This window comes from Parambassis ranga, chromosome 7, assembly GCF_900634625.1.
Source record: "Parambassis ranga chromosome 7, fParRan2.1, whole genome shotgun sequence".
NCBI lineage: Eukaryota > Metazoa > Chordata > Actinopteri > Ambassidae > Parambassis > Parambassis ranga.
This window is the reverse complement of record NC_041028.1, coordinates 22452362-22476760: the sequence shown is the minus strand read 5'-3', so window position 1 is coordinate 22476760 and position 24399 is coordinate 22452362. Positions and strand designations below refer to the sequence as shown.

At 42.6% G+C, this 24399-nt stretch overlaps 1 protein-coding gene across 2 annotated transcripts in view; it reads left to right on the top strand.

The window, feature by feature from the left end:
• Window positions 1–4931: 4931 nt before the first annotated feature.
• Window positions 4932–24399, top strand: part of scube3 (signal peptide, CUB domain, EGF-like 3) — a 68947-nt gene continuing 49479 nt past the window's right edge. For both annotated transcript variants that reach the window (XM_028409930.1, XM_028409929.1), the window contains exons 1-2: window positions 4932–5281; window positions 24167–24289. In XM_028409930.1, coding sequence (XP_028265731.1) covers window positions 5182–5281; window positions 24167–24289 — 223 coding nt within the window. In that variant the 5' untranslated portion in view covers window positions 4932–5181. The remainder of the gene's footprint in view (window positions 5282–24166; window positions 24290–24399) is intronic.

Here is a 24399-nt window from a genome sequence, read left to right as displayed (position 1 = left end):
GTCTCAGATTATTGTAGTATTGTCGGCAGACAGCACTACAATAATCATCATAATGTTATAGTCTAACACACACGCAGCTTGTATACAGTTCTTTTGGCCTGCCTGAGCAGAAACACACACACAGGTGTGTTAATGAAGTCTGCGTCCCTGCTGCCGCTGCTGTGCGTCCTGCGTCACCGTCAGTGTTTACGCAGACATTAAATGGAACCATGCAGTGACTTTTTACTCCTATAAAACAAAAACATTCGTACTAAAACTGGACTGTTGTTTCTTTCAGGTGTTTGTGATGTGGGGCTCACTTTTAGACCGCTAGAGGGCAGTCTAGATTCACGCGTGTTATACCCACAGAGACTATACCCATGTTTCCACTGTGCCAGGGTTCATATGTCGGGCAGCCTTTTAATAATATGTGTGTGCATAATCTCCTTATAAATATGCAGCAAACACAGATACAATTACTTATTAAAATGTGTTGTTTATCACAACTAACAGGAATCTGAATATAGAGGCCTACTTTATGTATGCTTGCAGCTCCTGTCACCGCACGTATCAATGACATAACAACAGATAGTTTGCACTGAGGATTATAGAAGTGATTTAAAGCTGTATTACCGTGTGCACAAACACTACCTGCATTACCTTTAATTCAGCTGAAAGAGAATTAAATCAAGTTCCCATGAAATGACTCTTTTAAAACAACACACACAGTTTTTTATGTTTTGTCCTGAGGTCAGACTTGATTCACTTTGAGTCTCGGAACTCACTCCTGTGCTGCTGTTTGGTTTTTATCTTCCCAAACAGAATCTCTTTGTCTTGCTCCTTTTAGAGGAAATGATTCAGGTCAGAGTATTAGAAAAGAATGTTAGAGCTGAATGTGGGCGACTTGCTGGAAGGTTGTAGTCATCAGAGTGTCACAGGGACCCTTGAACATAATCATCAGAGCTTAAATGGCTTTTGGATGGGATCTGAAGTTTGGTATTTCACCAGTTACATGACCCAAAATATGACAGTAATATTTGGTGTTTTTTATGAGCTGACAATCCCCGGTGTTAGCAGGTAGGTAGGTGGGCGTATAGCCGCAGCACTATCTGGCTAGACGGTGAGCTCATGGGACTTCCCCGCCCGTCTTGGTCCCGTTCTGTTCTTACACCACTTCTGTCCAACAGAAACCTTGCCCCTGTCTCAGCACATAGGTGTTGATCATTGAGGATTAGGGGAGACAAAGTGGCAAGAAGCCGCTGCTGAGTGTGCTAAGGATTTAAGCACTTCTGTGTCATCAAAAGTGAAATATGAGGGTATTATCTCTCTTTCTGTGTTTGGGTGTGTGTGGCCTTCAGATAGGCAGAAAGCACAGTTATACAATTTGATGATGATGATTGATACTTTGAATGATACGGGCGCAGTGGGGATTTCATTCAACATCTTAGCGGGACAAAATCTTCCAGTCTGTCTCATTTGATCCTGAGGAGTCTGTTTGATTACAGGTGTCCACACACACACACAGGAGATTCAGAACGAGTACACGCCTGCAGAACCCGCATGCTCACTCACGCAGCTAAGCCTGTCTCTACCTTGTCTACCTCCCTGCTGCAGCAAGAGTCAGACTCTGGTAATTTAACCTGGATTCTTGCTGGAGACAGAAACAAGCCCCTAATAATAACCAGAGTCTGGTGCTCATTCGAAATTTGGTGTGATGCTGTAGTACAAATGAAGCCTCTTTTCCCATGAGGTTTTTTTTTGTCAGACAGTTTAGATGTGTGTGTTTCTTTGGACTTGATAACTGTGTTTCCCCCCTTTTTCACTCTCTTTCGCTCACTTGCTCCCTGTTAGTCCCAGTGACTGAGGCTGTGGTCAGAAGGCATTCCTGGGGCAAGCCCACAGCGTTCGCTGGGATGCCTGTACTAAAGTGTGGAACTCAGCAAGCCGCTCTGCTCCCCTGTGGTGCTGGCATGGTGAGTACCAAGACATCCTGCTGGGCCTGCGGTGGTGTTGGTAACCTCGCATATGAAGAGAGTAAAAACAAAAAAAAAGGAAAGGGGAGGTGGGAGGGAGGGAGGGGGGAGAGAGGAGAGGCGAGGCAGAAGTTTTTGCGCTTCGAGCGTCGACATTTTCACACATAAATCTTTTAGACAATTGGGGAGCATAAATGTGGAAGAAAGTAAATGAGGAGCTGAGGTGGTGTCATCCCCGTGTATGACCATCTGGAAGAGAACATTAGGCGCTCTGCAGGGCTTCCAGCTCCACAGTTCATTAGCATGCAGTGTAGTACGGTGGTGGCTCCCACAGTCGTCCCCCAACATGCATCCATCTTGCATTTATCTTACAGCAACAGCTGCTGGAGCATTGTCTGACTTTGATAGTTTAAAAGTAGCTAGTTGTAACCACACTGCCTGTATGTTTTTAACCCTTTAACTCATGAGAAGTGGGATATTCAGTTTCCAGGTTGCAGATGAAACAGCTGCAGCGGTTGTTAAATGTGGCCCATCATGCATTTTTTATATAGTTGGACCTTCACTCAGAAAACGGTCTCCTTCAGTTGTAGTGAAATCCACCAGGCTGTGGGCACTCTTCACATGTGGCGCCTCACACAATACAGTTAAATTTGACTTATCCCGTCGACACCCTTCCTCATCCTCACACGTTTCTTTACCCATGTGTGTAGCCAAAGTCCTCTTCGTGATGAGAATCATAAATTAAACATAGCCCGGGTTTCCCTTGTGTGTCTGTTGGTGTAAAAATAGCTTGGTTTTGGTGCACAGTGTAATGCCCGCGCTCAGCCCTTTCTGTCTTTTAATGAAGTGTTGCCATGAAAAAAAAAGTGTGCTGATCCTCCTGCGCGACTTGTGCTCAGGCTCTGTGGCAACCGCGTGTGCTGACTTTCTCAAACTCCCAGAGTGACTCTGAGCTCATTTGGTTATACAAGTGCTCACAATTACCCAGAGATTTGGACATGGGGACATGGGATATTTCCATATCCCTGACGGATGTTATTTTAATTACACCGAGCTGCTTGACTTTGTGCTGTGGATTTACATGTTTTTTCTTCTTCTGTGGATGCATAGGAGGATCCTCTTGGAAGGTTATTCTCTTGTACTGAATCTCTTATTTATTGAGGCCCCTAGTCTCTGGCCTGTTTATACAACACCCACCCAGAGTCACATCTTGAAAGTATAGGTAATGACAAAATTCTGATAAGACATGAGATAATGAAAAACGATCCTCTCTCTCTCTCTCCTCATCCTCCTCCTTTTCTGCCTTCAGCCATTTCAGGGTGTCTGTGCATCATCTGAAGAAAGCAAGAGCTGTTATCTCCAATCAGCCTCATTGTGAGGCCCTAATTATATTTGATTGAGAAATAAAATTACACACGGGAGCAGGCGTGATAATTACAGTCTAGAATCTGCCCGTACATTGAAACACAAACACAAATGCATCAGCGCAGCTGATTAATTTAGGTGATAATGCAGCAGGAGGCAGCAGGTGTGGAGGGATACAGATGCTTTTCCTCTGTATGGACGCTTCCTGAGAACAAATGTTTCACATGTCATTGCTGGTGAAATGTGGCACAGTAGCTCAGCGGCTTGTGCCTCCTGGTAATGTGAGAGAGGTCTGCTTTGATTCATGGAACTCCTCAAGGCTCATTCTTCTTCTTCTGGGGCTCGGGTAATGGTGTGCGTAGAGTGAGATCAGTGATTTGCAGTCGGATGTTGGAGCATCTTTAACTTTAGAATTCAAAGCCCCTCGTTTTCTAAGAGTTGCTTCATAATTACTTATAGTGTGACTCTCCATATTAGTGATTTCTGACAGCAGACGGGGCTTAGCTTGTTCCACGCTGGGAGCAAAAGAAATCAATGAGGGGAAATGTTGAGCTAAATCTCCTGCAGAGGAAGGCTCAACACTGACAAGGGAATAATGTGGTGTCGGTTATGGTTTTGGAACCGGATGACACAAAATGATCATTTGCATGAAGGTTTTTGTTTTTGGTTCCTATAGCTACCAGATGATTCTCATAAAGCTTTGACTGAAGTTCCTGTAAACAATTACTGATTGTTAGTTATCATACCTGAAGAATTTATTCATTGTGAGCAGGCGCAGCTTTAATTAATATCAACAAGGCTTTTTTTAATTAAAAAATGAAGTTGCTTTTTTTATGCACATATTTCAGCTCGAAAAGGAAGTTGCTTGAGGCCTCCCTGGTGACCTTAAAATCAGGGTGACAGTGTTAAAAAGTGTTAAAAAAACTTTTAAGAAACGTGTTGTGCTCAACTACAACTTCATTTAATGAGCAAAAATTCTTCTAAATGAAATAAGCCGACAACGTTTCAGTCTTGATTGGCCTCCTTGGAAACATCTGCTGCTGGTTTTAATCTCACAGCAGACTTCATCACGCTGCAGCCATGATCCAATGAAAACGGCCACTTATTGGTTTGTTAGTTGGGACTGGATGAGCTCTACAGTCTGCTGGGTGAGAACAAAATGCAATCTTCAGGCCATTACTTTTTCCATCTGGGTCATTTAGAAATCCATCCGCCCTCTTGTCCCCCCTTCTCTTTCAGCCATTGCTTTCACCACGCCGCCGTGACGGGCGCATTCTTTTATTTTCTCCTTCTTTTTACGCAGGTGGCACCGACCAGGTGTCCACAGGAGCCGGGGCGATCCACAACCTGCACCCCCCCATCCTCTGTCCGCCTTTAGTCTAAGCAGCACCTGTGTGTAAATTTCTGCAGAACTTAAAAAAGAAAGAAAATTAAAAAAAAAATGAAAGAGAAAAGAGGAGAAGCAGGAGAGGAGCCCGGGGCGCAGCAGCGTGGACACACGCTTCTTCTTCTCCCCTCCCACTTCAGACTCCGCCGCTGCACTCCATCTCTCTCTCTCTCTCTCTCTCTCTCTCTCTCTGCCGTTCTTAAATTGACATTGGTCTGGCTCGAAACATGATAACAGAAAAGCCTTCCTCCCCTCCGCGCTGTCGGGCTGTCCTCAAACCCGATCACTTGAAACTCAAATAATCAGGCGTTCAGAGATTTAAAAAAAAAAATCGCACAGGATCCTGTCAGCGGGTGCTTCAAGGGAATAACGAGAGACCTTTATACCACACACACGCGCACACACACACCCTCGTATGTGCTTTTGCGCATCGTAGATCTTAAAAAGTGCTCGTGTTGAACTACAGTGAAAGTTAACATGTATGTGCACGCTTTGATACGCGCCAGCCTGGGATTTGTAGGTTTCTGCCTGGTCGCCTTTGTCCAACAGTCAGCTTCAGGAAGTAAAAGCATTCAAGGTAAGTTTCACCTTAAAAGATCTTTGCTCCTTTTTCCCTCTTTATTTCACTCTCCGTGGCTCTTGAAGAATTGATCAGATCTAGTGATAGATTGTTGGATGTCTCTGGACATGTGGTGGTGGTGGTGGTGGTGGTGTAAGTCTGAATGAAACCAGAGTCATTTGAAGTTTTTGGACACTTTGATCCATCAGTTCTTCTCAGTTTGATTCAGGCAATTGCCTTCTGTTGATTCAGCCACGCTCTGCAATCATTTAATTGCTTCTTTGTTGTGTTAGTGTTGCTTATATTTAGGCAGACAGAGGAAAAAGAGGAAAGATAATGAGGCTTAAAATGAAGTTTCAGCTGTTGTCACACATGGGGGGAAACTCTCTTGTGTTTGATGTTCAAGCAGCATCAGCAGCGTGAACAGGTCTGTTTCATAGCTAATCCTGCAGGTAATTGCAGAGAGACTACCAGAAGGTATTTGTCACACTCCAGACAAGTATTTGACACTGGTCTGTAACACACACACACACATGGAGGACTCTGTGTCTGTCAGACACTGCAGCTACAGTACGGCGGCCGCCCTCCTGCTCTCCTTTTTTTTTTTTTTTTTTTTTTTTTTTTTCCCTTGTGAGGATTTATTCACAGCAGACAAGGGCATGCCTGGATCAAAACTCTGGCACCTTACAGCTGCAACACAGGCACACTCCATTTCTGATTTTCTCAGCCTTCTCCGTCAGGTTTTCATCACTTAATTTTCCCACACAATACAAATGCCAAACCCGGAGCTGCCAGAAGTATTTGCATGCAAAGACACATCATGGGTTCTGTGTGTGTGTGAGTGTTGATTGTGGTTGGTGATGTTTTGCACTCACAAAAAGACATCTCTCAGGCGGTCGACAAAGCAAAAAGAGAAAGGGGGTGGGTGACTATTTTGCATCCTGGGTGGTCTGCCCCCCACTTGTGGGAAAACTCAATATTTACATTTTGCAATTAGAACTACTTTTTTCTCACTTATTTTCCACAACATCGATTACACACTTCCTTGTAGCGTGGAATGCTGCTGTATGAGAGTCACTCTGTGTAATGGCATGCACCTGTTTGTTGGTCAGCGGGTGAAACGCCCTGGAAGACCACTTGATAGGCTTCTCTCCTCCGGTTCCTGTTTATCAGCGTGAAGGCAAGCAGCTCCGCAGTGACATTATTATCTGTGCTTTGCTCTGAAGTTATTTGCGGGGTTATTCTGTTCCTAACTGAAAATAAATATTGTGTTTGATGTCGGTGGCAACTCCGTGGCACTGACGAGTCTGCAAAGCTGGGAACGATTTTGAAAAATGGAGAAACAGTGGGATGAACAATAGCTGAACAAAAAACACAATTTGTCAGCTCGGTATTTATTCAATGCAGATGTTGTCTTTCATCAGTGTCAGTCTAATCATGGCACTGAGTTTCAGGCATCAGTCATTACTCTTAAGAAGAGGAGGAAAAAGAACAGAGTGAAAAAGCAGTGGAATGAGGGAGGGAAGGTCTGAGGATGTGGTGGAGAGAATGACAAAGAAGGGGAAAAATGAGACCAGGAGAGATTAAATGTGCAGAGAGAGGGGAGACAGACGGCGAGTGGGAGACGAGCGAGGAAAAAGAGAACGAGAAAGAGGGGAGCCAGAGACGTCATGGCAAATCACTTTCCCTCGAACAGAGTCAGGAGCTCTTTGCTCATGCAGCGGCACCAAGGCAACGGTTGGTGTGGGGCTGACATGCTGCTGTGGCTGGCTGTGTTGGTGTAACCTCTGCTCCGGGGGCCTGGGGGTCTAAAGACGCTGGGCTGCCGGAGCGGGGAGGAAGGCCACATGCAGGCCCTGACACACTGTGGGAACCGAGCGGCCTCGGCAATTTGAGGCCCAAGTGATGGGGAGACTTATACCTAGAGATGCTGCCTGAGTCCAAGATGGAAGCGAAGAAGAAAAAAAAACCCACCCCTCCCTCTCCATCACCGCTTTCCTTTTTTCACCCAACTCCCTGCTTTGTTTGCTTTGTCCTCGCTTCCTTCCCTTTACACTTAATGAAGTAGCTGTGCTTTTTCTCTGTCAGCTATAAGCAACATTACACCCGCTGTGTCAGAAAGCTCCCTGTCAGCCAACGTGCTAATTATATTTCTGCAACAAAAAGGAGAGGTTCACCGTTCCCTCTGCCCCCTTCACCCCTTTTCTCCTCTTCTACGCACTTTTGTTCCTGGTTGTGCTGCAGATGTGTGTACGCATGCACGCGTCAGTATGTGGGACAGCGAGTGAGACACACTGGGCTGTAATAATTTTGGACAGGTCTCAGAAAAACGTACGTGAAGCCACATGAAAGAAGCATTTAACGGCAGCTTTTATTCCTGTCTGTCCCTTTTGGCCTTGACCTTCTCAGAGTGTGTGCTGTTTAACAGAGAAGAGAGAAAGAGGAGGGAGGAGGGAAAAAAAAGTCAGACAGCCCCCAGAAACTGTGGCACTGTCCTTTATGAGCACAGCCCGTCATCTCGCTCTGACATTTTGACACCACTTTGGCATTTTTCTCCGTCTCGCTCGGCACCCTCGCCCATATTTCTCAGGCGGTGTGGTTTCTGCGTCGCCCCTGTGTCCTTACAGGCTCCTGCAGAGGTATTTGTTGCGTTGTGTTCCCCTCAGAGGCTGCATGTGCCTTAAAACAAGCAGATGCTTAAGTCCCCCTTTTGTCTGCCAAGGTTCCAAGCAAAGTAATTTTTAACAAGAATGGAAGATGTATTTAGGTCAACTGGGAAGAAAAGACTTGTTGTGCTGTGTCTGGGGTGCTCAGTGACTTGGGGAAATTAGGGACATTGTGCTGCAGCATGGATCCCTTCTTGTCACTCGTGACTCTTGGGTACCTTTCACATGTGAACCGATACTGACACTAGTACCACTCTCTTTATTTTCACAGTGCTGTGTAATGTAATATCTGTCAGGTTTTAGACATACTGATATATTTCAGTTTTAAACATTTCAGCAAAAGAAAAGTCCATCAGGCAACACGACCTCCTCTGTGAAAGTCTAGAACACCCACTCCTTTACGTCTGTTCCAGATGTTTCTCAGCCTCTGTAGCTTCCTATACATCAGCACCTTGACTGGATTTTTCATTTTTTTGGTTCAGGTGACCATTGAAGTCACTGATCATTGAGGGATTCTGTCCACAGTAACGCTTCTGTTGGCTCAACATTCCTCTAAATGCTCACTGGTCTCATCTCACAAGATGACTGGTACAGACATTTTTAAACCCACCAACCCCCTAATTAAAGCACCTTAACCTTTTAATCCGTAAATATAAATATTCCCCTTCTACTCTGCTGTGACTCAAAAAGCCAAGCGTGTAGCTGTCTGCGCTCTCTCCCTGCAGCAGGTATGCGGTGTCAAATAGTTTTCTGTTCTTCTCATGATCACAGCGTCTGAGGCAGGTTAAGCCTCGGGGCAGCTCTCGGTCACTTGCTGATGAGTGGGTGGAGGGGACCAATTCAGTCACCACTCGGCAGACACACTCAGAAAGCATCTGGCTGACAAGTGGTGCTCCTGTACCCCCGTACACGTTGTTACAGAGTGAGCAGCCTGAGAGAGCAGAGAGATCATTATCCTGGCATTACTTGAGTGGTGAAAACACTTGATAACAATTCTGTCCAAGAGAGTGCAGTATGAATCAGGAAAAAACGACTTTGATCTGCGGGTGTGTTGTGGGGACAACTGTATGGCTATGATGAGTGATTTTAGACTGGATATTAAGGATTGCACTTAGCAAGGCAGAAGGGCTTTCACCTCCCAGAATGAGGTGCCATTTTAGCTGAAGAATCCTTTGAAAATCGTTTTTATCGTGTCTTTTTAGTTTATTTTTTTTGTAATTCTCTGACTTCCCTGTGGTCAGGCTGCAGCATGATGACATTTTAATTTTGTCTTGGAGCAGGCAGACTGCAGAGGGAGTACCATGTTTACAGGCACATGTAAAGTCAGAGCTGGCACAAGCTGTGACCTGAAGCCATTCACTGGAGCTTTGTTTTGGGCAGTTGCTCACTTTCATCCTGGCTGATGGAATGTAAAAAGACATTTTCCTCTCTGCAACATAGTGTCAAAAACTCTGGGGTCTGACCGCTCAAGGTCTCTTAAGCTCCTTTCATACTGAAAACCCCATTAACATCTGGCTTTTGTCTTCAGTGCGTACGGGTGCTTTTTGGAATTTATTTACAGGTCTAATGAGTAATCACAGTAGCAGCAGCAGTGACGATGTCCCCTATCGAGCATCTAAAAGAACACTGTTTAGTCTGTGCTGGGGCAGACTAAAGCTACCATGTTGTTACCAACCAATCCTGTTTTCTAGAATTGTTCAAATGAATCAGTCACCAGTGGTGTCATGCACATTTTAAGTTGGACTTGTCCAATGTTTAGCATTTATAATTGATACACCTCCCATCCCTCTATGTTCAAAATTATAGCTGCGATTCAGCTTAGCTTATCAGAAAACACTGCAAGAACAGGCAGCTGGGTAGCCTGGTTACAAAATACACCTACAGGACAAGAAGCTCTGAAGTTCACTAATTAGCACATTGTATGTCCAGTGATTTATCTGGATGGGGGAAGTTTTTGGAGTCTCGTCTGGTTGCCTGGCAACTGCTCAGAGCCAGGGAATAGTTTGACATGGCAAATTGTTGTTCTTATGCTCTGGTTTTTATATGGATTAAGCAAACAAGTTAATTAGCGAGGTGAAGATGAGCAGACAAAGCCAAGACAAGTGTTTACAGTCTTTATGCTACGATAAGCTAATGCTCCAATGCATAAGCTGTAAATGTGTTTCTCCAAATCCATTGTATGACCTCTGTTCTGTATCTAAATACTATATTTGAAGCAGCACTTTCTTTTTCATGTTCCGTAAGCAGTGCAGTAAGCAGCTGTCAGGTCACAGCCAAGCAAAACCATAACCTCTGGACACGGCAGATTCCCTGTTGCTGCCTGAGGGAACCCATCAGCTACTGAGACCCCTCCATCATGGAACCTTTTCTTCCCTCCTCGAGCAGAAAATCACTTTATCAGCAGCTAGCGAGGCCCCTGTGACCACTATTTGTCACCTCATTTAGAATGGTTGCAGGGCTGACAAAGCTGTAGATTTCAGGTGCAACAGGGGAAGAGGAGAATGTAGTTTAAATCAGCCAAACTTTCCGGAGAACACCAGGATGACTGCTTTGTATGCAACAGTGCAGTGTCCAGTCGCCATCGCTCTCAGGAGTTCTGAGCTTCAGTGCTGGTTTGGGGCATGTTTATTTATCAAGGCTTTAATCTGAACAATATGTTCCAAATGAGGCCTGTGATGCTTCTCTCAACTGTGGCATTGTGGTTAAAATTAGAAAACTCTCTCTCCCTTCTCCCATCTCTGTCTTTCTCGCCCCGTCAGTGGCCTTTGTTCTCAGTGCAGATGCGGCGCTGTGCTGACAACATCCCTGTTGGTTTCGGGGGAGGATGGAGTCAGTGTTGACGGCACCCTGACCCCCCCTCCCTCAGTCTTTGACTCACCTCTAGAGCCCCCTTCACGAGTGTTGATGGCTCACTGAGGAACCTCAGTGCCGACCCTCAGCCAGCTGCAGCTGCTCTTAGATCATTAATCCTCTAACCCCCCACCACAGAGCCTACATTTGTTTTTCTCTTCCATTACTCACTGATTGGGGATACAGTGATTCAGGAGAAGATATCAGAGCCGCTGTCATCTCAGTGCCTGTACTTCCTTAAAGCTGTACACCATCCTTCCTCCTCCCTCACCCTCTTCTCTGCTCCCTCTTGTGACCTCCTTGCTGAATAATGGGACTGCGTCTGTCTTTGGGAGTTTGGCGGGGTCAGGGAGGGACGTCATTAGGCTGGTCTGCGGTGGTCAGCGTTGTCGGAGGGGGGTTGGGGGTCAGAGAGAGCCTTGTTTACAGACTGTGTGTGTTTACATTCCTGATGGTGAGCGCCAGCTTTAGAGACTGCTGGAAGTGAAAGGAAATGCTCTTATTCTGCTTAGTAATGGAAAAATCCAACCCAATACATCAAGGAATCCAGATGGAAAAAAAGCCAAGTTATTTATTTGGTGGGTTCTGGCCAGTGCATTCTGGGTAGAAAGAAGGATGACTTCACTGATGAAAATTAGTCTTCCTAAATGGACAGAGGCATGGGAAAGACCATATGATCCTCAGCCGAATTTAGTCACCCCCACTGAACTCTGGATATAAGAACTGTTGATTAATGGCAAATAGTTTCCCATGATTCCTTTATTTTTAGTCTTTACGAACATCCATCATAAAGGCATTTAGGGTGGCAACTAATGATTTTTGCTCTTCATTGATTAATATACCTATTTAGCAGATTTATAATTTGAAATAAAAAAAACTGCATAGGTGAGCATTGATTTAACATTTTCAGTTTAAATAAACAAGGGTGGAAGGAGAGGAAGTGCTGAAGTGATGAGCAGAATTACTTTTTTAATCATGAAGAATAGATTCATTACAATTTCAAATTAAACAGGACCATAATTACATACACAACCATAGCATCAGCAGGCACAGACAGCTAAGTGGCTGCATTTGGTTTATGTGTTTTATAATGATATATTTAAAGATCTTAGATAACCTTAAATGTATGGTTCAGGTAATGCTTCTGTTCCTCAGGGTGTTTTAACAGATGGACAAAACTAAATACGTAACAGATAACTTATGAAGAACACTAGTTGGTGAGAATATTTAACCTCTTTTAAATTTAACACAGCTCACCAGCTGATTGTTTTTAATTATTTATTTTTTAGAATATTTATCAAAGCAAAATGTATTGACAACATTTTGGTAATTGATCAGAATCAGAATTGTGTTTATTGCCATGTAAGTGAAGAGGTTTCACATTAATAGGAATTTGCTTTAGTGATTAGTGCATAAATAAAACAATTAACATGTAAAAAGAAGAATGCATGGGTTAAAAAAGGTAAAAGTAAAACAATGTAATCTAAAAATAAGGCTATAACTTGACATATGACGTTACAGACATACAATGAACAGAACATCAGTATGATTGTAATGGTACAACATAGACCCTTGCAAGTGTGCAAAGTAGTGCAAAAAAAAGAATTTATAAAATATTTGTGAGAAACAATCACACATTGTTTGGTCAAAGCTTCTTTTTCCTCAAATTTAACCAGCAGTGATCTTCGTCTTAATGCAACCACAAGGTGAAAAAGTAATGCTCTGACATGGTATACATGGTTTAATATCACCATCTCCGTCTGTCTTTTATGCTTTTATGCTTATGTATATATATTGAAGACTAATTTAGTAAATCATTTTTAGTGAGATAATTCATAAATTATGATGAATGACTGCCTTTTGTCCTGGTTAATTTGGTGTTTTTATAGACCGTTCAGTCGGTGTGAAGGTAAAACGTTTCTTTGTCAACAGCCTAATTTGAAATAATGTGGGCTGCAGTGACTGAGAGGCCATTAAACACTCAGTATGTGTGTGAAATGTTAGTATAAAGTGAGTGCGCTGTCTCTCTGCATTTAAATGAATATATAGTATATGTCCAGTCAGCTCCAGCCCACGTTTGAACTGCACATTTCTGAGCTTAGGATGTTAATGCCTGCTTCACAGCTTACACAGAGAACCATTCACTTTATACCTCAGTTTGACAGGAAACAACTAAAAATATCACACTTGTGCTGTAATTGCTACGTTGCCATCTTTATAGTTGGTACTGTATCTGGCTAAAGCAACCACCAATGAATGTAATTGCTGTGTGCAGAGGGGAGAGTGTCATGTCAGTTAGCTCTGGTTGTATAAATATAAGGTATACAGCTGGACTAAGTGCCACCCTTCCCGCATATAAAATATGCTGCATGAGGCCAAGAAGTCATTAACAGTTGAGGACACATGCCAAGACAGCTGAAAAATCACATGCGAGGTACAAATGAATTTCTTGTCACTTCTCCTAATGAGGAAACGCTTACAAGCTCCGTCTCCCCTTATTCACTGGTGTACGTATTAGACCTCTGACACCTAAGAGAGTGTCATGTCAGCCTCTCTCATTGCTCTCTTAGTATTACTCTATGATTCACTTAATTACTGTAATAAGTGTTTTCCTTCTGGAGGTGGTCCGGAGGTCTGTGAGTCATAGTCTATTAGGGCCACACATGCAAAAGCAACACCAGATGCTCGTTCCATGATCAGAATCAGAGACCGACCGTTATTTATCTGCAGAGCTGGAGCTACCTCGAGAAAAAATCTTTTATATAGATTTATATATTTATATATATATATATATATAAATATAAATATATCATGCAAGGTGAATCCACTTGACTTTAGTGTGTAGCCTCCAGGTTCATCACTGCTGCTTTCTGTTTGCTTGGGAGGCACACACACAAAAGATTGTGTATCTGCTAGATGAGAAGTTGTATGGACACCCCAAATACACATCCATTATACATGAGTGTTTGCGTAATTCAGATGCTGACGATGCATAATGAAAAATTGAAGGAGTACATTATTTTTTATTTGGACTGAAGAAGCTGAGAAAGATGTTTAGAAAAGAAATGAATATTTCAGTATTGCCAGTTCAACTTTCTCTGTCGGTCTGGGGATTCAGAGTATACATATTTAACAGACATTAGTTTAGATTGCTTCATTAATATTGGGACGGCAGCTAGTGGAGTTACTCTTTTCATGATGGTGTGAGAGATTTAGTAAAATGAGGTGGATGGAAATGGTTAATTGAGCTGCAGCCCTTTATCAAGCCAACAGGCAAAATATTTTATTTTGTTTGTTAATGCCAGACTGTAACATGAGGCCCACATTTCAGTCTTCTTCTCCTGATCATGGAGGTGGAGACTCGTCCCTTTTAATGTTATGAGTTTGTGTTTTAAGATGATCTTTACCTAAACCCTTGTTTCTAATGCCTAACATTAACCAGTAGTTTTTATGCTGAATCCCAGCCATGATTAAAAATAGAAGTTACCGTGCACGAAAACAAAAGTTAACAGCAAGTGAAAACAAAACATCTTGCGGTGTCAGGGGACTCGAACCTCGGACTAGTGAGTGATAGTCCACCTCATTGGATACTTATCTACCATCCCGACATTAGCAATACAATCATGTTTTGTAAACGTGACATAATGCGGAAGGAACGTAACCATGTGTTGTATCTGGTGGATCAACCAAATGTTGATATATGCTGTAGGTTCCCCAAGTAGAGAATTTGCCTTCTTCTTGGTCGCTCTAGTTGAAAATGTGTTCTGAACATTTTAAAGTGCTTTTGCTAGACCGAACTGGGAGACTTTGCAGGTGGCAGGTTTGTTTGTTTTTCTTTTCTTTGTATGCACCATGTGAACCATCTGAGAGGTCATTCTTTGAAATTGTTTGGGGAAACAGCCACTTTCCATCGGATGAAACTTCCACTGACTGGGAGATTGCTTCTTGACTAAAACATGCTTGTTAGTGTCAGCAGTTCCTCACAGGATACTGACTGGTCTGACAAACTGAGGTTCAGCCACAAGCACATAGATTAAGGCATGGATAAGGAGAGAATCCAGTTGCTTACCCTGAATTTGACATCATCACTGAAGTTTGAGCTGCCAGAAGAGTGTGACTGATGTAGAAATCTGATGGAAATTGTATTTCAAGCACCTCCTAATGTGGTTTCCATCTGATTTAGAAGGAATCAATCATTTAATGTGTTTTTGTTGAACATACCTGGGTATGCTGGTGCAAGTCTGAACAACACCTTTATCTCTTTCTCTGGATCAGACTCCAGAAATCATCAGCATTGTTATGTTCAAATACTGTGTGTGTGTAAATTGGAGTGCACTCTGACCTTTAGTCATTACGGTTATTAGACACAACAGACAACAAGTGGGCATGAGTAAGGAGAGCATCCGCAGGCCTGTGCACTCCTGCATATATAAACAGGTTACAAGTTTGGACACAGTTAATGTCTTTCAGCTTGTTAACATGATTTTGCTTAGCTTGCATGTTCGCCCTCAAATTAATCTGAGGCTTCATGGTTGGTGGACATAAACAGGGAGGGACCCGGGGGTTTTGAAGTTGTGATCACAGTTTTTGAAAGCACAGTGGTCATGATTCCTAAACATTTAGAGTGTGTGAAGGATGAGTGTAAATATCCCAAATGGAAGCAGTGGATATTTTTATTCACAACTTTTTAGAGGCTTGCTGGACGGCCAACAGAGTGTCCCTTCATTAGCTGAAGGGGGATCTGGGCAGGAGGGGTAGTGAGATGCTAAATTTTGTGTTAATGTTGACGTCTGCATTTCATCAAAACCTTTTTTTTTTCTTTTTTTTTCTGGGAGGGGGGGGGGGTAGTCTGCTGCCCTGCGCAGCTTTTGCGACAGTCTTACGGCAGGCTGTGATGGTGATGGAACGAGCCATGGTTCAAAATCACATCACAGTTCACTTAAAAAGTCCCAGTCTCAGGGTCTGTGTGTGTTGGTATCTGTTTTAAAATGTGGTATAGCCAGAAAAATGTTACATGAGGCCTTGAGTCTTTGAAAACGGAGCATGTTGGCGCATTTCTCTGGCTGCATCTCTTTGCGGGGGGGGGGGGGGGGGGGGGGGGACCTGTTGCCACAGAAGGGAATCCTTTTCCTAACCCTAACCCTAACCCTAACCTTAACAGTAGTTTTTAAAGCCAAACCCCAACCTGAATGAAAACAAAACTTGTAACAGCAAGAGCAAACAAAACGTCTTGCATTGATTAGAGCAGCGAGTTTATGCAAAAACCAGACCTGGGTGAAGGTCCACTGCCTGTACCTCCCAACAAACCTTTGCAGCTGTATCAGTCCCATGTTTGGCCCTCTAGCCTAAATGTAATCACGTTTTGTATCTTATGGGGTGTAGTTTTGCCAAATGTGAGGTTCTTAGTTACCTTGTGTTGTAATTAGCTTCTGCTGGCCACACCTCTTTTTCTGGAAAAAGATTTTAAGACTAAAAACAAGGCACAAAGGAGCTAAAAAACCCTTATGATGCCTATGCATTGTCAGTCTAAGCAAGTGTTCTGGTAGTGTTGCATTTTAAAGGATAAAACAGTGCAATGTTTTGATGACTTCAAAACACTGATATCAAATATGACTCATCAAAAATACACAGTAGCTGCTATTAAGAGAACGTTGCAAGAAGAAAACAAAGTAAAAGCTTTTGTCTGATTAGATGCTGTCAGAAAGTTTTGGTGCAGAAGTGTTTAGAATCAAAAAAGCCATCATAAAAATGGATTCTCCTGTAAAGTAGGAGACATTTTGTTCGATTGATAATGTTGGCATAGTTAGATATTTGTGCTTTTCATTGAGAGAGCTGGGTAAGATAATTTTTTCCAGTAAATAATTAGGCTATAGAGAGAATCTTTACATTTTTCAGATATTTTGTACTTTTACAGAAACATTAGACAATTTTCCTGAAGTTGCTCCTTGAAACTATAAAGAAAATGATTTATTTTCTCAAACCTACTGCTTTACAGCAATCGGATCATTTACAGCAAACACAGCGAAGATAAAAGCGGTGTTACTGTATGTTTTCATAAAGCACAGCCATTCAGATTGCTGCTCTCTGTGCATAAAATAATTATCCTGAACCTTAACTCTGTCCTGCTCAACCGCAACCCAAACTATAGTGTAAGTGTGGTTCTAAGTTGTATAATTACGATACTTTCCTTTGTAATTATACACAGTACGACAAACACTATCTTTTATGGCATTGAACCCAGCACCCTTCCTCCTCTGCTGCAAAGAGCTCATGAAAATGAAGGATTTCACCTGAAAATGGATTTGTCAAGAAGAAGGAATGTTTTGTTTCTAATTATTAACCACAAATGTTACAACGCTGAACCAAATAACTCCGTCAAGAAAGATCCGCTGACTGAATGCATCACTTGGTCCATATTTCTCACTTATTATTTTGGCTGCAGGCAGCACAAGTAAAACTACACCTATGGGTGTCCCAGCTCCAATCAGTCTATTTCTGTTTCTAAAGGAAAGTTGATGGGTTGTTGGGAGTGGGGGGGCTTTGGGGCAAAGCAAACAGCGAGGGTCTCAACACTCAAAGTAAACATTACCCTATGTTTGAACTACACACCTTGGGCTCTACAATTCTCCCACACACTCGCGCTCTCCCTTCTGAGTCTTATTCCTGCTAACACCCCCTTGAGCCGGCCCAGTTAAATACACTGCTTATCCCAGGGCCTTCCCATAAATCAGACAGGAAAAGCACCTCTGACAAGGTCTCACCTCCATAGCCAGCAGCCCTTAGCCGGCAGCTCTGACTTACAAGTGGGGCCAGCTTTGAAATAAATGGCATAATGGCTTTTCAGTAACTTTTCTTAATCACTTCCTCTGAGGATGTTTTATATTTTACATTTAACACAATTATAATGAATCCTGCCAATTTTGTCCTGCAACCCTCCTACCTCCAAAAAAACTCAAATTATGTTTTGCTGAGAGTAATATGAAACGATGCATTCAAGTACACAGCAAGACATTTATTGAGCATACAACAGAGCATGAAGGGACTTAGTGTCAGGGGAATAAAACACGCCTCATTATTATACAACACGTTTTCATTTAACAAAAATGATTGACCTCTATTTCATAGAATGTCAGAGGGTTTAAACACAGAGGTATTTGTGGCTTTAATATATTCAAGTGCCTGAACCAGAAGAAAGCAGCAATATTCAAAATGACACATTCCCCCGAGGAAGCTGTTTAAACATCTGAGCATTGCCCAACACATCTTTCTTCTTTTGGTTTTGTTGTTTTGACTTTGTTTATTCATCCTTGTCTCGAAGCGCCGGCTTCATTCTCCGCTGCCTTAACTTGTTCCCAACAACTGTGATTCCTCAACACAAAAGAATGAAAGAAACGCTCAATGAAAAACACAGTCTTTTCATCTTGGGCATGAGTCAATTACCGGGGCAGCATTACTGAACACGCTGCACTTTTTTTTTTCTTCTTCTTCTTCTCAGCCGTTCAGAGGATCAACCCCTGGATTCAGCCTGAGATTGTATTGATTCTGACATGTTTATTTCCATGGCGAAGGCAGGTTTGGGTTTCCAACAAGAGCAGCACATTTTGCTTTTGTTGTCCATGTGTCCGCTGGAAGGCTCCCAGTAAGATTTAATGGTGGGTTTTTAAAACAGGCACGGGTTGTTGTTGTGGGCCAGGATTTCTAAATTTGTAATTTTATTTTGTGCAGTTCACACCAAAGGAAATTGGTACATGGTAGGGTTGTTAGTTCCTGTTTGATCGCCGCACATTTTGTGGTATTTCCCCTGTATTTCCCCACATTTTGGTAAACAAGTCACTAGCTATAGGCTTAGACTATGCATGAGTTGGTAATTTGCATAAGTTAAGTGTTACCTGCTGCTCTGCTACTGAAGATAAAACAAGTCATATTTGCACAAAGGCTGCTGTACTGCAGGGTCACCACCTTCTGCAGTTAGCAGGAGGGAGCAGGTTTAGCACAGTTAGTTACATAATTTTACCAGTTTAGATGTTTTTTTTAACCAAACATTGAGGCTGTGTTGTTTATTAAAAAAAACCCTAAATGCACAGCAAGCTGCTGCCTGTCATCATTTCTAATTTTCACTGAAGTTATTCTGTATCACAGCGTGGCACTTACATAACATCCGAGACACTTACAGCCCAAAATCTGGAACTGCTCCTTTGCACTCGACAAAACGCCTGAAGCAGTAACAGCATCAAACTGTCAGGATGCAATTTTGGCTTGAGAAGAAACAAGAGAGCTGTGGAGAAAATACAGAGCGTAATTGACAGTTTATCTGCACTACTTATGTGTAAGTAGATGGGGATGATTGATAAGTCAGTGGCCAAAGGTAGAAGGAGATGAGTTGTGTAGCTCTGGTGACGTGCACGCTAGTGGAGGGCGCTCTTTTCTTGTAGCATGGGAAAGAAGTAGATGAGTTTTTAAGGGTAGATCCTGAGAAATCTTTGACACGTCGGTCCACCACTTCCAACTGTAGATGAAAGAACAATCAAAAACAGTGACATTCAGACGCTGGCTCCTTGTAAAAGCTGAATCGGTGAGGTCTCGTCTATGAAGCGTAGACCTCCAAAGACCACTTCCTTCAGAGGATGTAGCCCCTTAATTAATCTTCCCCAAGATGAAGATCGAGCTCAGCAGTCTCTGTTTGAGGATGTCATCACTGCTGTGGACCACGTAATGGATTTTTTTAATAGAAGGAAGCTTCATGTTCTAAGACTGCTGAAGTTTGTTGAAAAGGGATTTCGGAAATAGATTCCCTCTACCTGACTCAAACATGTCTGTTTGAATTGTGATTGCAGCTTTTTTCCCTTAGGTGTGCGTATGTGAACCTGTAAGCATGTAAGCTTTTGAAAGTAAAAGTGTGAGAGTCTGCACCCTAAAAAGATAAAGTGAACTGATGCTCCAGGTGGGAACATTAATAACAAGCTGGGGGTAAAGAAAAGGATTCTTTGACTTCCTGTCATAATGAATATTAATTACCACAGAGGTTTGGCACCAGGAATCCTGACAATAAGACAGATATTTTGTTGTGATTAATGCTTCCTCTATTGAAAAACACTTTGTCACACAGCCTCTCCTGCTCTTATTCTAGACGACAGTCTGTAAGGAGAAAGAACACAGGCTGTTCCTCAAGAGGATTCTTATTGTTCTCACATAATATAAATCAATACAGGCCTGGAGGAGCTTCAGCAACACTAAATGGCTTTGTGGAAACTTGGCAAAATGAGCCACAACTGTCCCAAATGCTTTATTCCATAGTGAATGGTGCAGAGGCACCAGAATACCCAACAGGCAAATGAAAGTTGACAAATCATTACAAAGATGATACAGCTATTGTAAAACACTTTGTGGTATCACTTTATTTTGATGGTCCACTGAGTGTCTCGGTCCGGTGTACGCCCTGTTTTATGACCATGCTAACATTTGTTTTAATAAACAAAAATGCTTAGAAGCTCTTCTAAAATATCAACCACTGAACACAAGCATGCGGCGTCAAAGTCAGTAAAAACACTTTTGTGAGATCACAAATCCATCTCGTCAGGCTTTTAGCTGTGTGCTAAGAGTTCAATCATAGCTCGTTTGCACCAGCAGGGGTGGGGATGATGAATGCACCTTGATTCTCTGTATCAGTTTTTAATATAAATATGCACCAGTCTCATTGTGGTTTGTTTTAAACGACCTCTGATGTCATTTACTGTCTTCTTTTCCTTCTTTTTCTCATACTGCCTTGTGTGTGTGTGCGTCTGTCTGTGGCTGGATATCACTCCCTAATCATATATATGGTCTATATAGTGCCTTTGCGATTTTGTAGTGATGTCCGAAATCCTAGTGAGAAATTATAGACCCCCATATAGGGCCCTCAATGTATCCCACAATGCATCATGAAAAGTAGTGTCCATCCGATGGTCAAACACACTCGTTTAATTTGCGACGGCAATGACGTCATTAACGGCGACAGAAAATGAGGGAGGTAGTGTCAAATATAGTGTATATTATGCTTTATGATGAGAGAGAGGATGTATCACTGTATGTTCTTTCAAAGACAGTTTGTACAGACAGAGATACAAACATTAATGGATCTCTAAACACAGTGGACATAAATGCAGCCTCGCAGTCACCATCTAATAAAGAAAGTCACTCACAATGTACAAGACCACGTTGAGCTCTCACCTAGTTGGCTAATCGGGGCATAATGTGGGTGATAATACCAGTTTGTTTGGTCGTGGGACACTAAATTATCCAATGCTGGAGAGATGTGAGTGGAGCTCTTTTTGTGTGTTTGTTTGTGTTTTTGAAGCAGAGCAGAAAGCATTATTAAAGTGTATGGATGGGCAGGGAGAGGCAGGCAGGCAGGGCCGGCAAGAAAAATTGAAGAACGGAGAACTCATAAAACCTTATCAGCTTATAGAGTGATTCAGAGTGAGTCAGCCGAATCTGTGATTTTGGTTCTTAATGCTTCTGTCCTTGTGTAACTAAAGCTGTCATCTCTTCTGTTGTAAAGCCGGAAATATCAAACCCAATTCTTCAAACTATGAAGTACATTTTTAGTTTAGTTAGTTATTAGTTTGATTTTAAGATGCAGTAAGTGCATTATCTTCCTACTTATGGCCAGATTAAAAAAATATAGTTTCATCCATGGTTGCATTCTGATTAAGGACATCCCATCCCATGAGTCAAACACATCTTTTCACACAGTCCTTTAATCTCATTATCATCTCACTCATTAAGAATGAATGTTAGACTTAGTTTGTCCTTGTGGCATTAAGCTCTGTTTGTTGTAACCTGCTATTCTTGTGAAGTTTTCCCTCTGTTTGCCTAACATTACATTAGTTCTGGGCATTCTGCAGTGTCACTGTCCTCCTTTTCCACAGCAGACTTCATGTCCTCCAGGAATAGGCAGATATAGCCAATATGCTAAGCGCAGGGGTTTAGATTGCAGGTCATTTCCCAGTGGGATCAGCCAGCTCCTGCAGAGGGCTTGTGATAAGAGTGGATATTGGAAGCTATGTAAACCATGTTAAGCTGCCCTTCCCCTGAGTGCAGGGGGGGTAATCCTAAACACCTGGGCTAGTTAACTGGGATTTGGTGGGATTAAGTGGCTCCATAAAGGCAAACCTGATCATGCTTCTGGTGAAATCCATTTCCATTTCTTATCTTTTCACATTCTCTTCTTTATAATTCAAACAGTTACACAACAGTTACCTTTTTTTGCTGAGCAATTTTGTCTCCGCTCTTATCAGCTACTCATACCAGAGTACTAGATAAGTGTAAATAGGCTTAGATAGTCTTGGGATAAACATTCCTCTTTGATGAAGTTTGCACTGAATGCTGCTGGTCAACAACCCTTCTTTCCAGTGTGATTGGTTCAGTGTTTAGCTGTACAGTGATGAGCTGTAGGTTTATCAATATCTCAGCAGCTGTTGGTTAGATTGACATGATGACGAGCCGATGTGCGCAGGTGACGGTTTGTTAGCCAGCTAATGATTCATGACTGCACCCAACTGTCAGTCAAAGTGTCCCTAATTATGCATTAAGACTTAATAGCTTAAAAAGATGAGTTTATAGATTCTCCAGCACAGTTTTCATAAATGGTGAAAATAATCTGGAGATTAAAAGCTTTCTTTGTCCCAGATGTGTTTGCATGGTAACATGGCAGTCTAGTGGCTACACAAGTAACTATAGTTCAATCAGGAGAGACCAGTTAAGTACAAACAGAATGTGTTTGGAGTTTAGACCCCAAAGTGTCATCCGAGAAGGGGGGGAGGCAAGGAGGTTGAGGCAGACGAAAGAGATTTCCCCCGGGGGTCTAGACCTGATGGTGGTGGAGAGGAGCTGGATGAAAGGGAGGATCAGAAGATGGCCTGGCCTGGGCTTCTGACTGGTGGTGCCTGGGGTGGAGGAGGGCTGAGGGTTCGATCTGAATAGAACGCTGACAGCAGAGAAGAAAGGGTTTAAATTTTATGCTCGCATGTGATTGGCTGCATGAGCCATGACATGGGCTGTGTCCAAAATCACTCCCTGATCAATATATATGGCCCTATATGGAGCCTTTACCATTTTGTAGTGCTGTCCAAATGCATAGTGAGAATTTGTAGACCCCATATATAGGACCCTCAATGTATCCCACAATGCATCATGAAAAGTAGTGTCCATCCGGTGGTCACTGGATTAGCAATATGTACGGGCATGCGTTGCGTGGACCTGTGAGAAGAGCGTAGTTGCATTACCTGTCTTACATGTATAATGATCTGTATGTAACATGACTTGTGTTTGTTTTATTAATATTTATAAGGCACAAATTATAATTGCTGCAACTAAGTTTGTTTAGTGTTGTTCAAAGTTTTGTGACAGCAATGATGTAGTTAACAGCGATAGAAAGTGATGGAGGTAGTGTCTGAAAATGTTTTCCCAATGAGTATATGGTGCCCTACACTGAACTCCCCATAGAGAGTGATTGAGTGATTTCGGACTCAGCCAAGGTCACTGATAGGAGAAGGAGGTGTTCCTATTAAAGGTAGGGTAGGAGATTTTGAAAACTCAGTGAGAGTCAGCCAGATTTCGAAAGTAAACACTCACCCCTTTCTCTCGGAGCTCACCCGGAAGCCAATCATATGGACGCGCATCACCTGAAGACAAGCTGCGGTCTGTGACCTCGGCCATCATGCACGTACCTGACAATCAGCCAATACTCCGCGCAGGGTCGTCCCGGAGGATTGGCTGATGTTTTTAGCTTTTTATAGCTTCCACAGATGATTCATATTCTTCGTTTTAAAGCGAAACTGCCAAACGAATTGGTTGCTATCGGATTGTAAAGAGAAGTCACACTAATTTAAAAAGTGCTAAAGTGCATCAGAATGAAATCTCCTACCCTACCTTTAATCAGCTGACTACAGCGATGGAAAGGAAGGGAGGAGAGAGCTAGTAGGAGAAGAGGGAGGAGTGAGTGACACAGGAAGATTGTTACGAAGTAAGAAATATAGAAGGTCTTTCTGATTGAACTTTGGCTAAGCTCCACCTATAGGCACCTCCGCGTTGGCTTTATTTTTAAGTCCCAGAGGTTTCTACTTGGTTTCTGTGCTAAGATGCTGTTCCAGGTCTTTTGAGCCTAAAAATGTAACCAATGTTTAAGACTTGATTTGTTTTCATAACTAATTTTGGACATTTTTACGGAAATCAAGCAAACAGGTTACAGAAAATAAGAGAGCAAGGGGTGGCATCCAGCAAAAGCACCCAGTCTGGCGAACCTGACCCAGAGATGTTACAGACTTAGATCTCCCTTTGGATTTTTTTTTTATTGAATAAAGTTTCAGCTTCATCAACTAACTGGTCTTCTTTTCTCCTCTGTTTTTAGATGTGGATGAATGTGCTGAGGCTCTTGATAACTGCAGCATCGATGCCATCTGCCAAAACACCCTGAAGTCATACAAATGTATCTGCAAGTCCGGCTATAAGGGCGATGGCAAACACTGTGGAGGTAAAAGACTGAGTGCATGCATTAATGTGCTCATTTTCACCTGCGCTTTGGCAGCACAGACTCCTGCATTATTAATATATGTATAGAGGTTACATTTCTCATGTTGATTT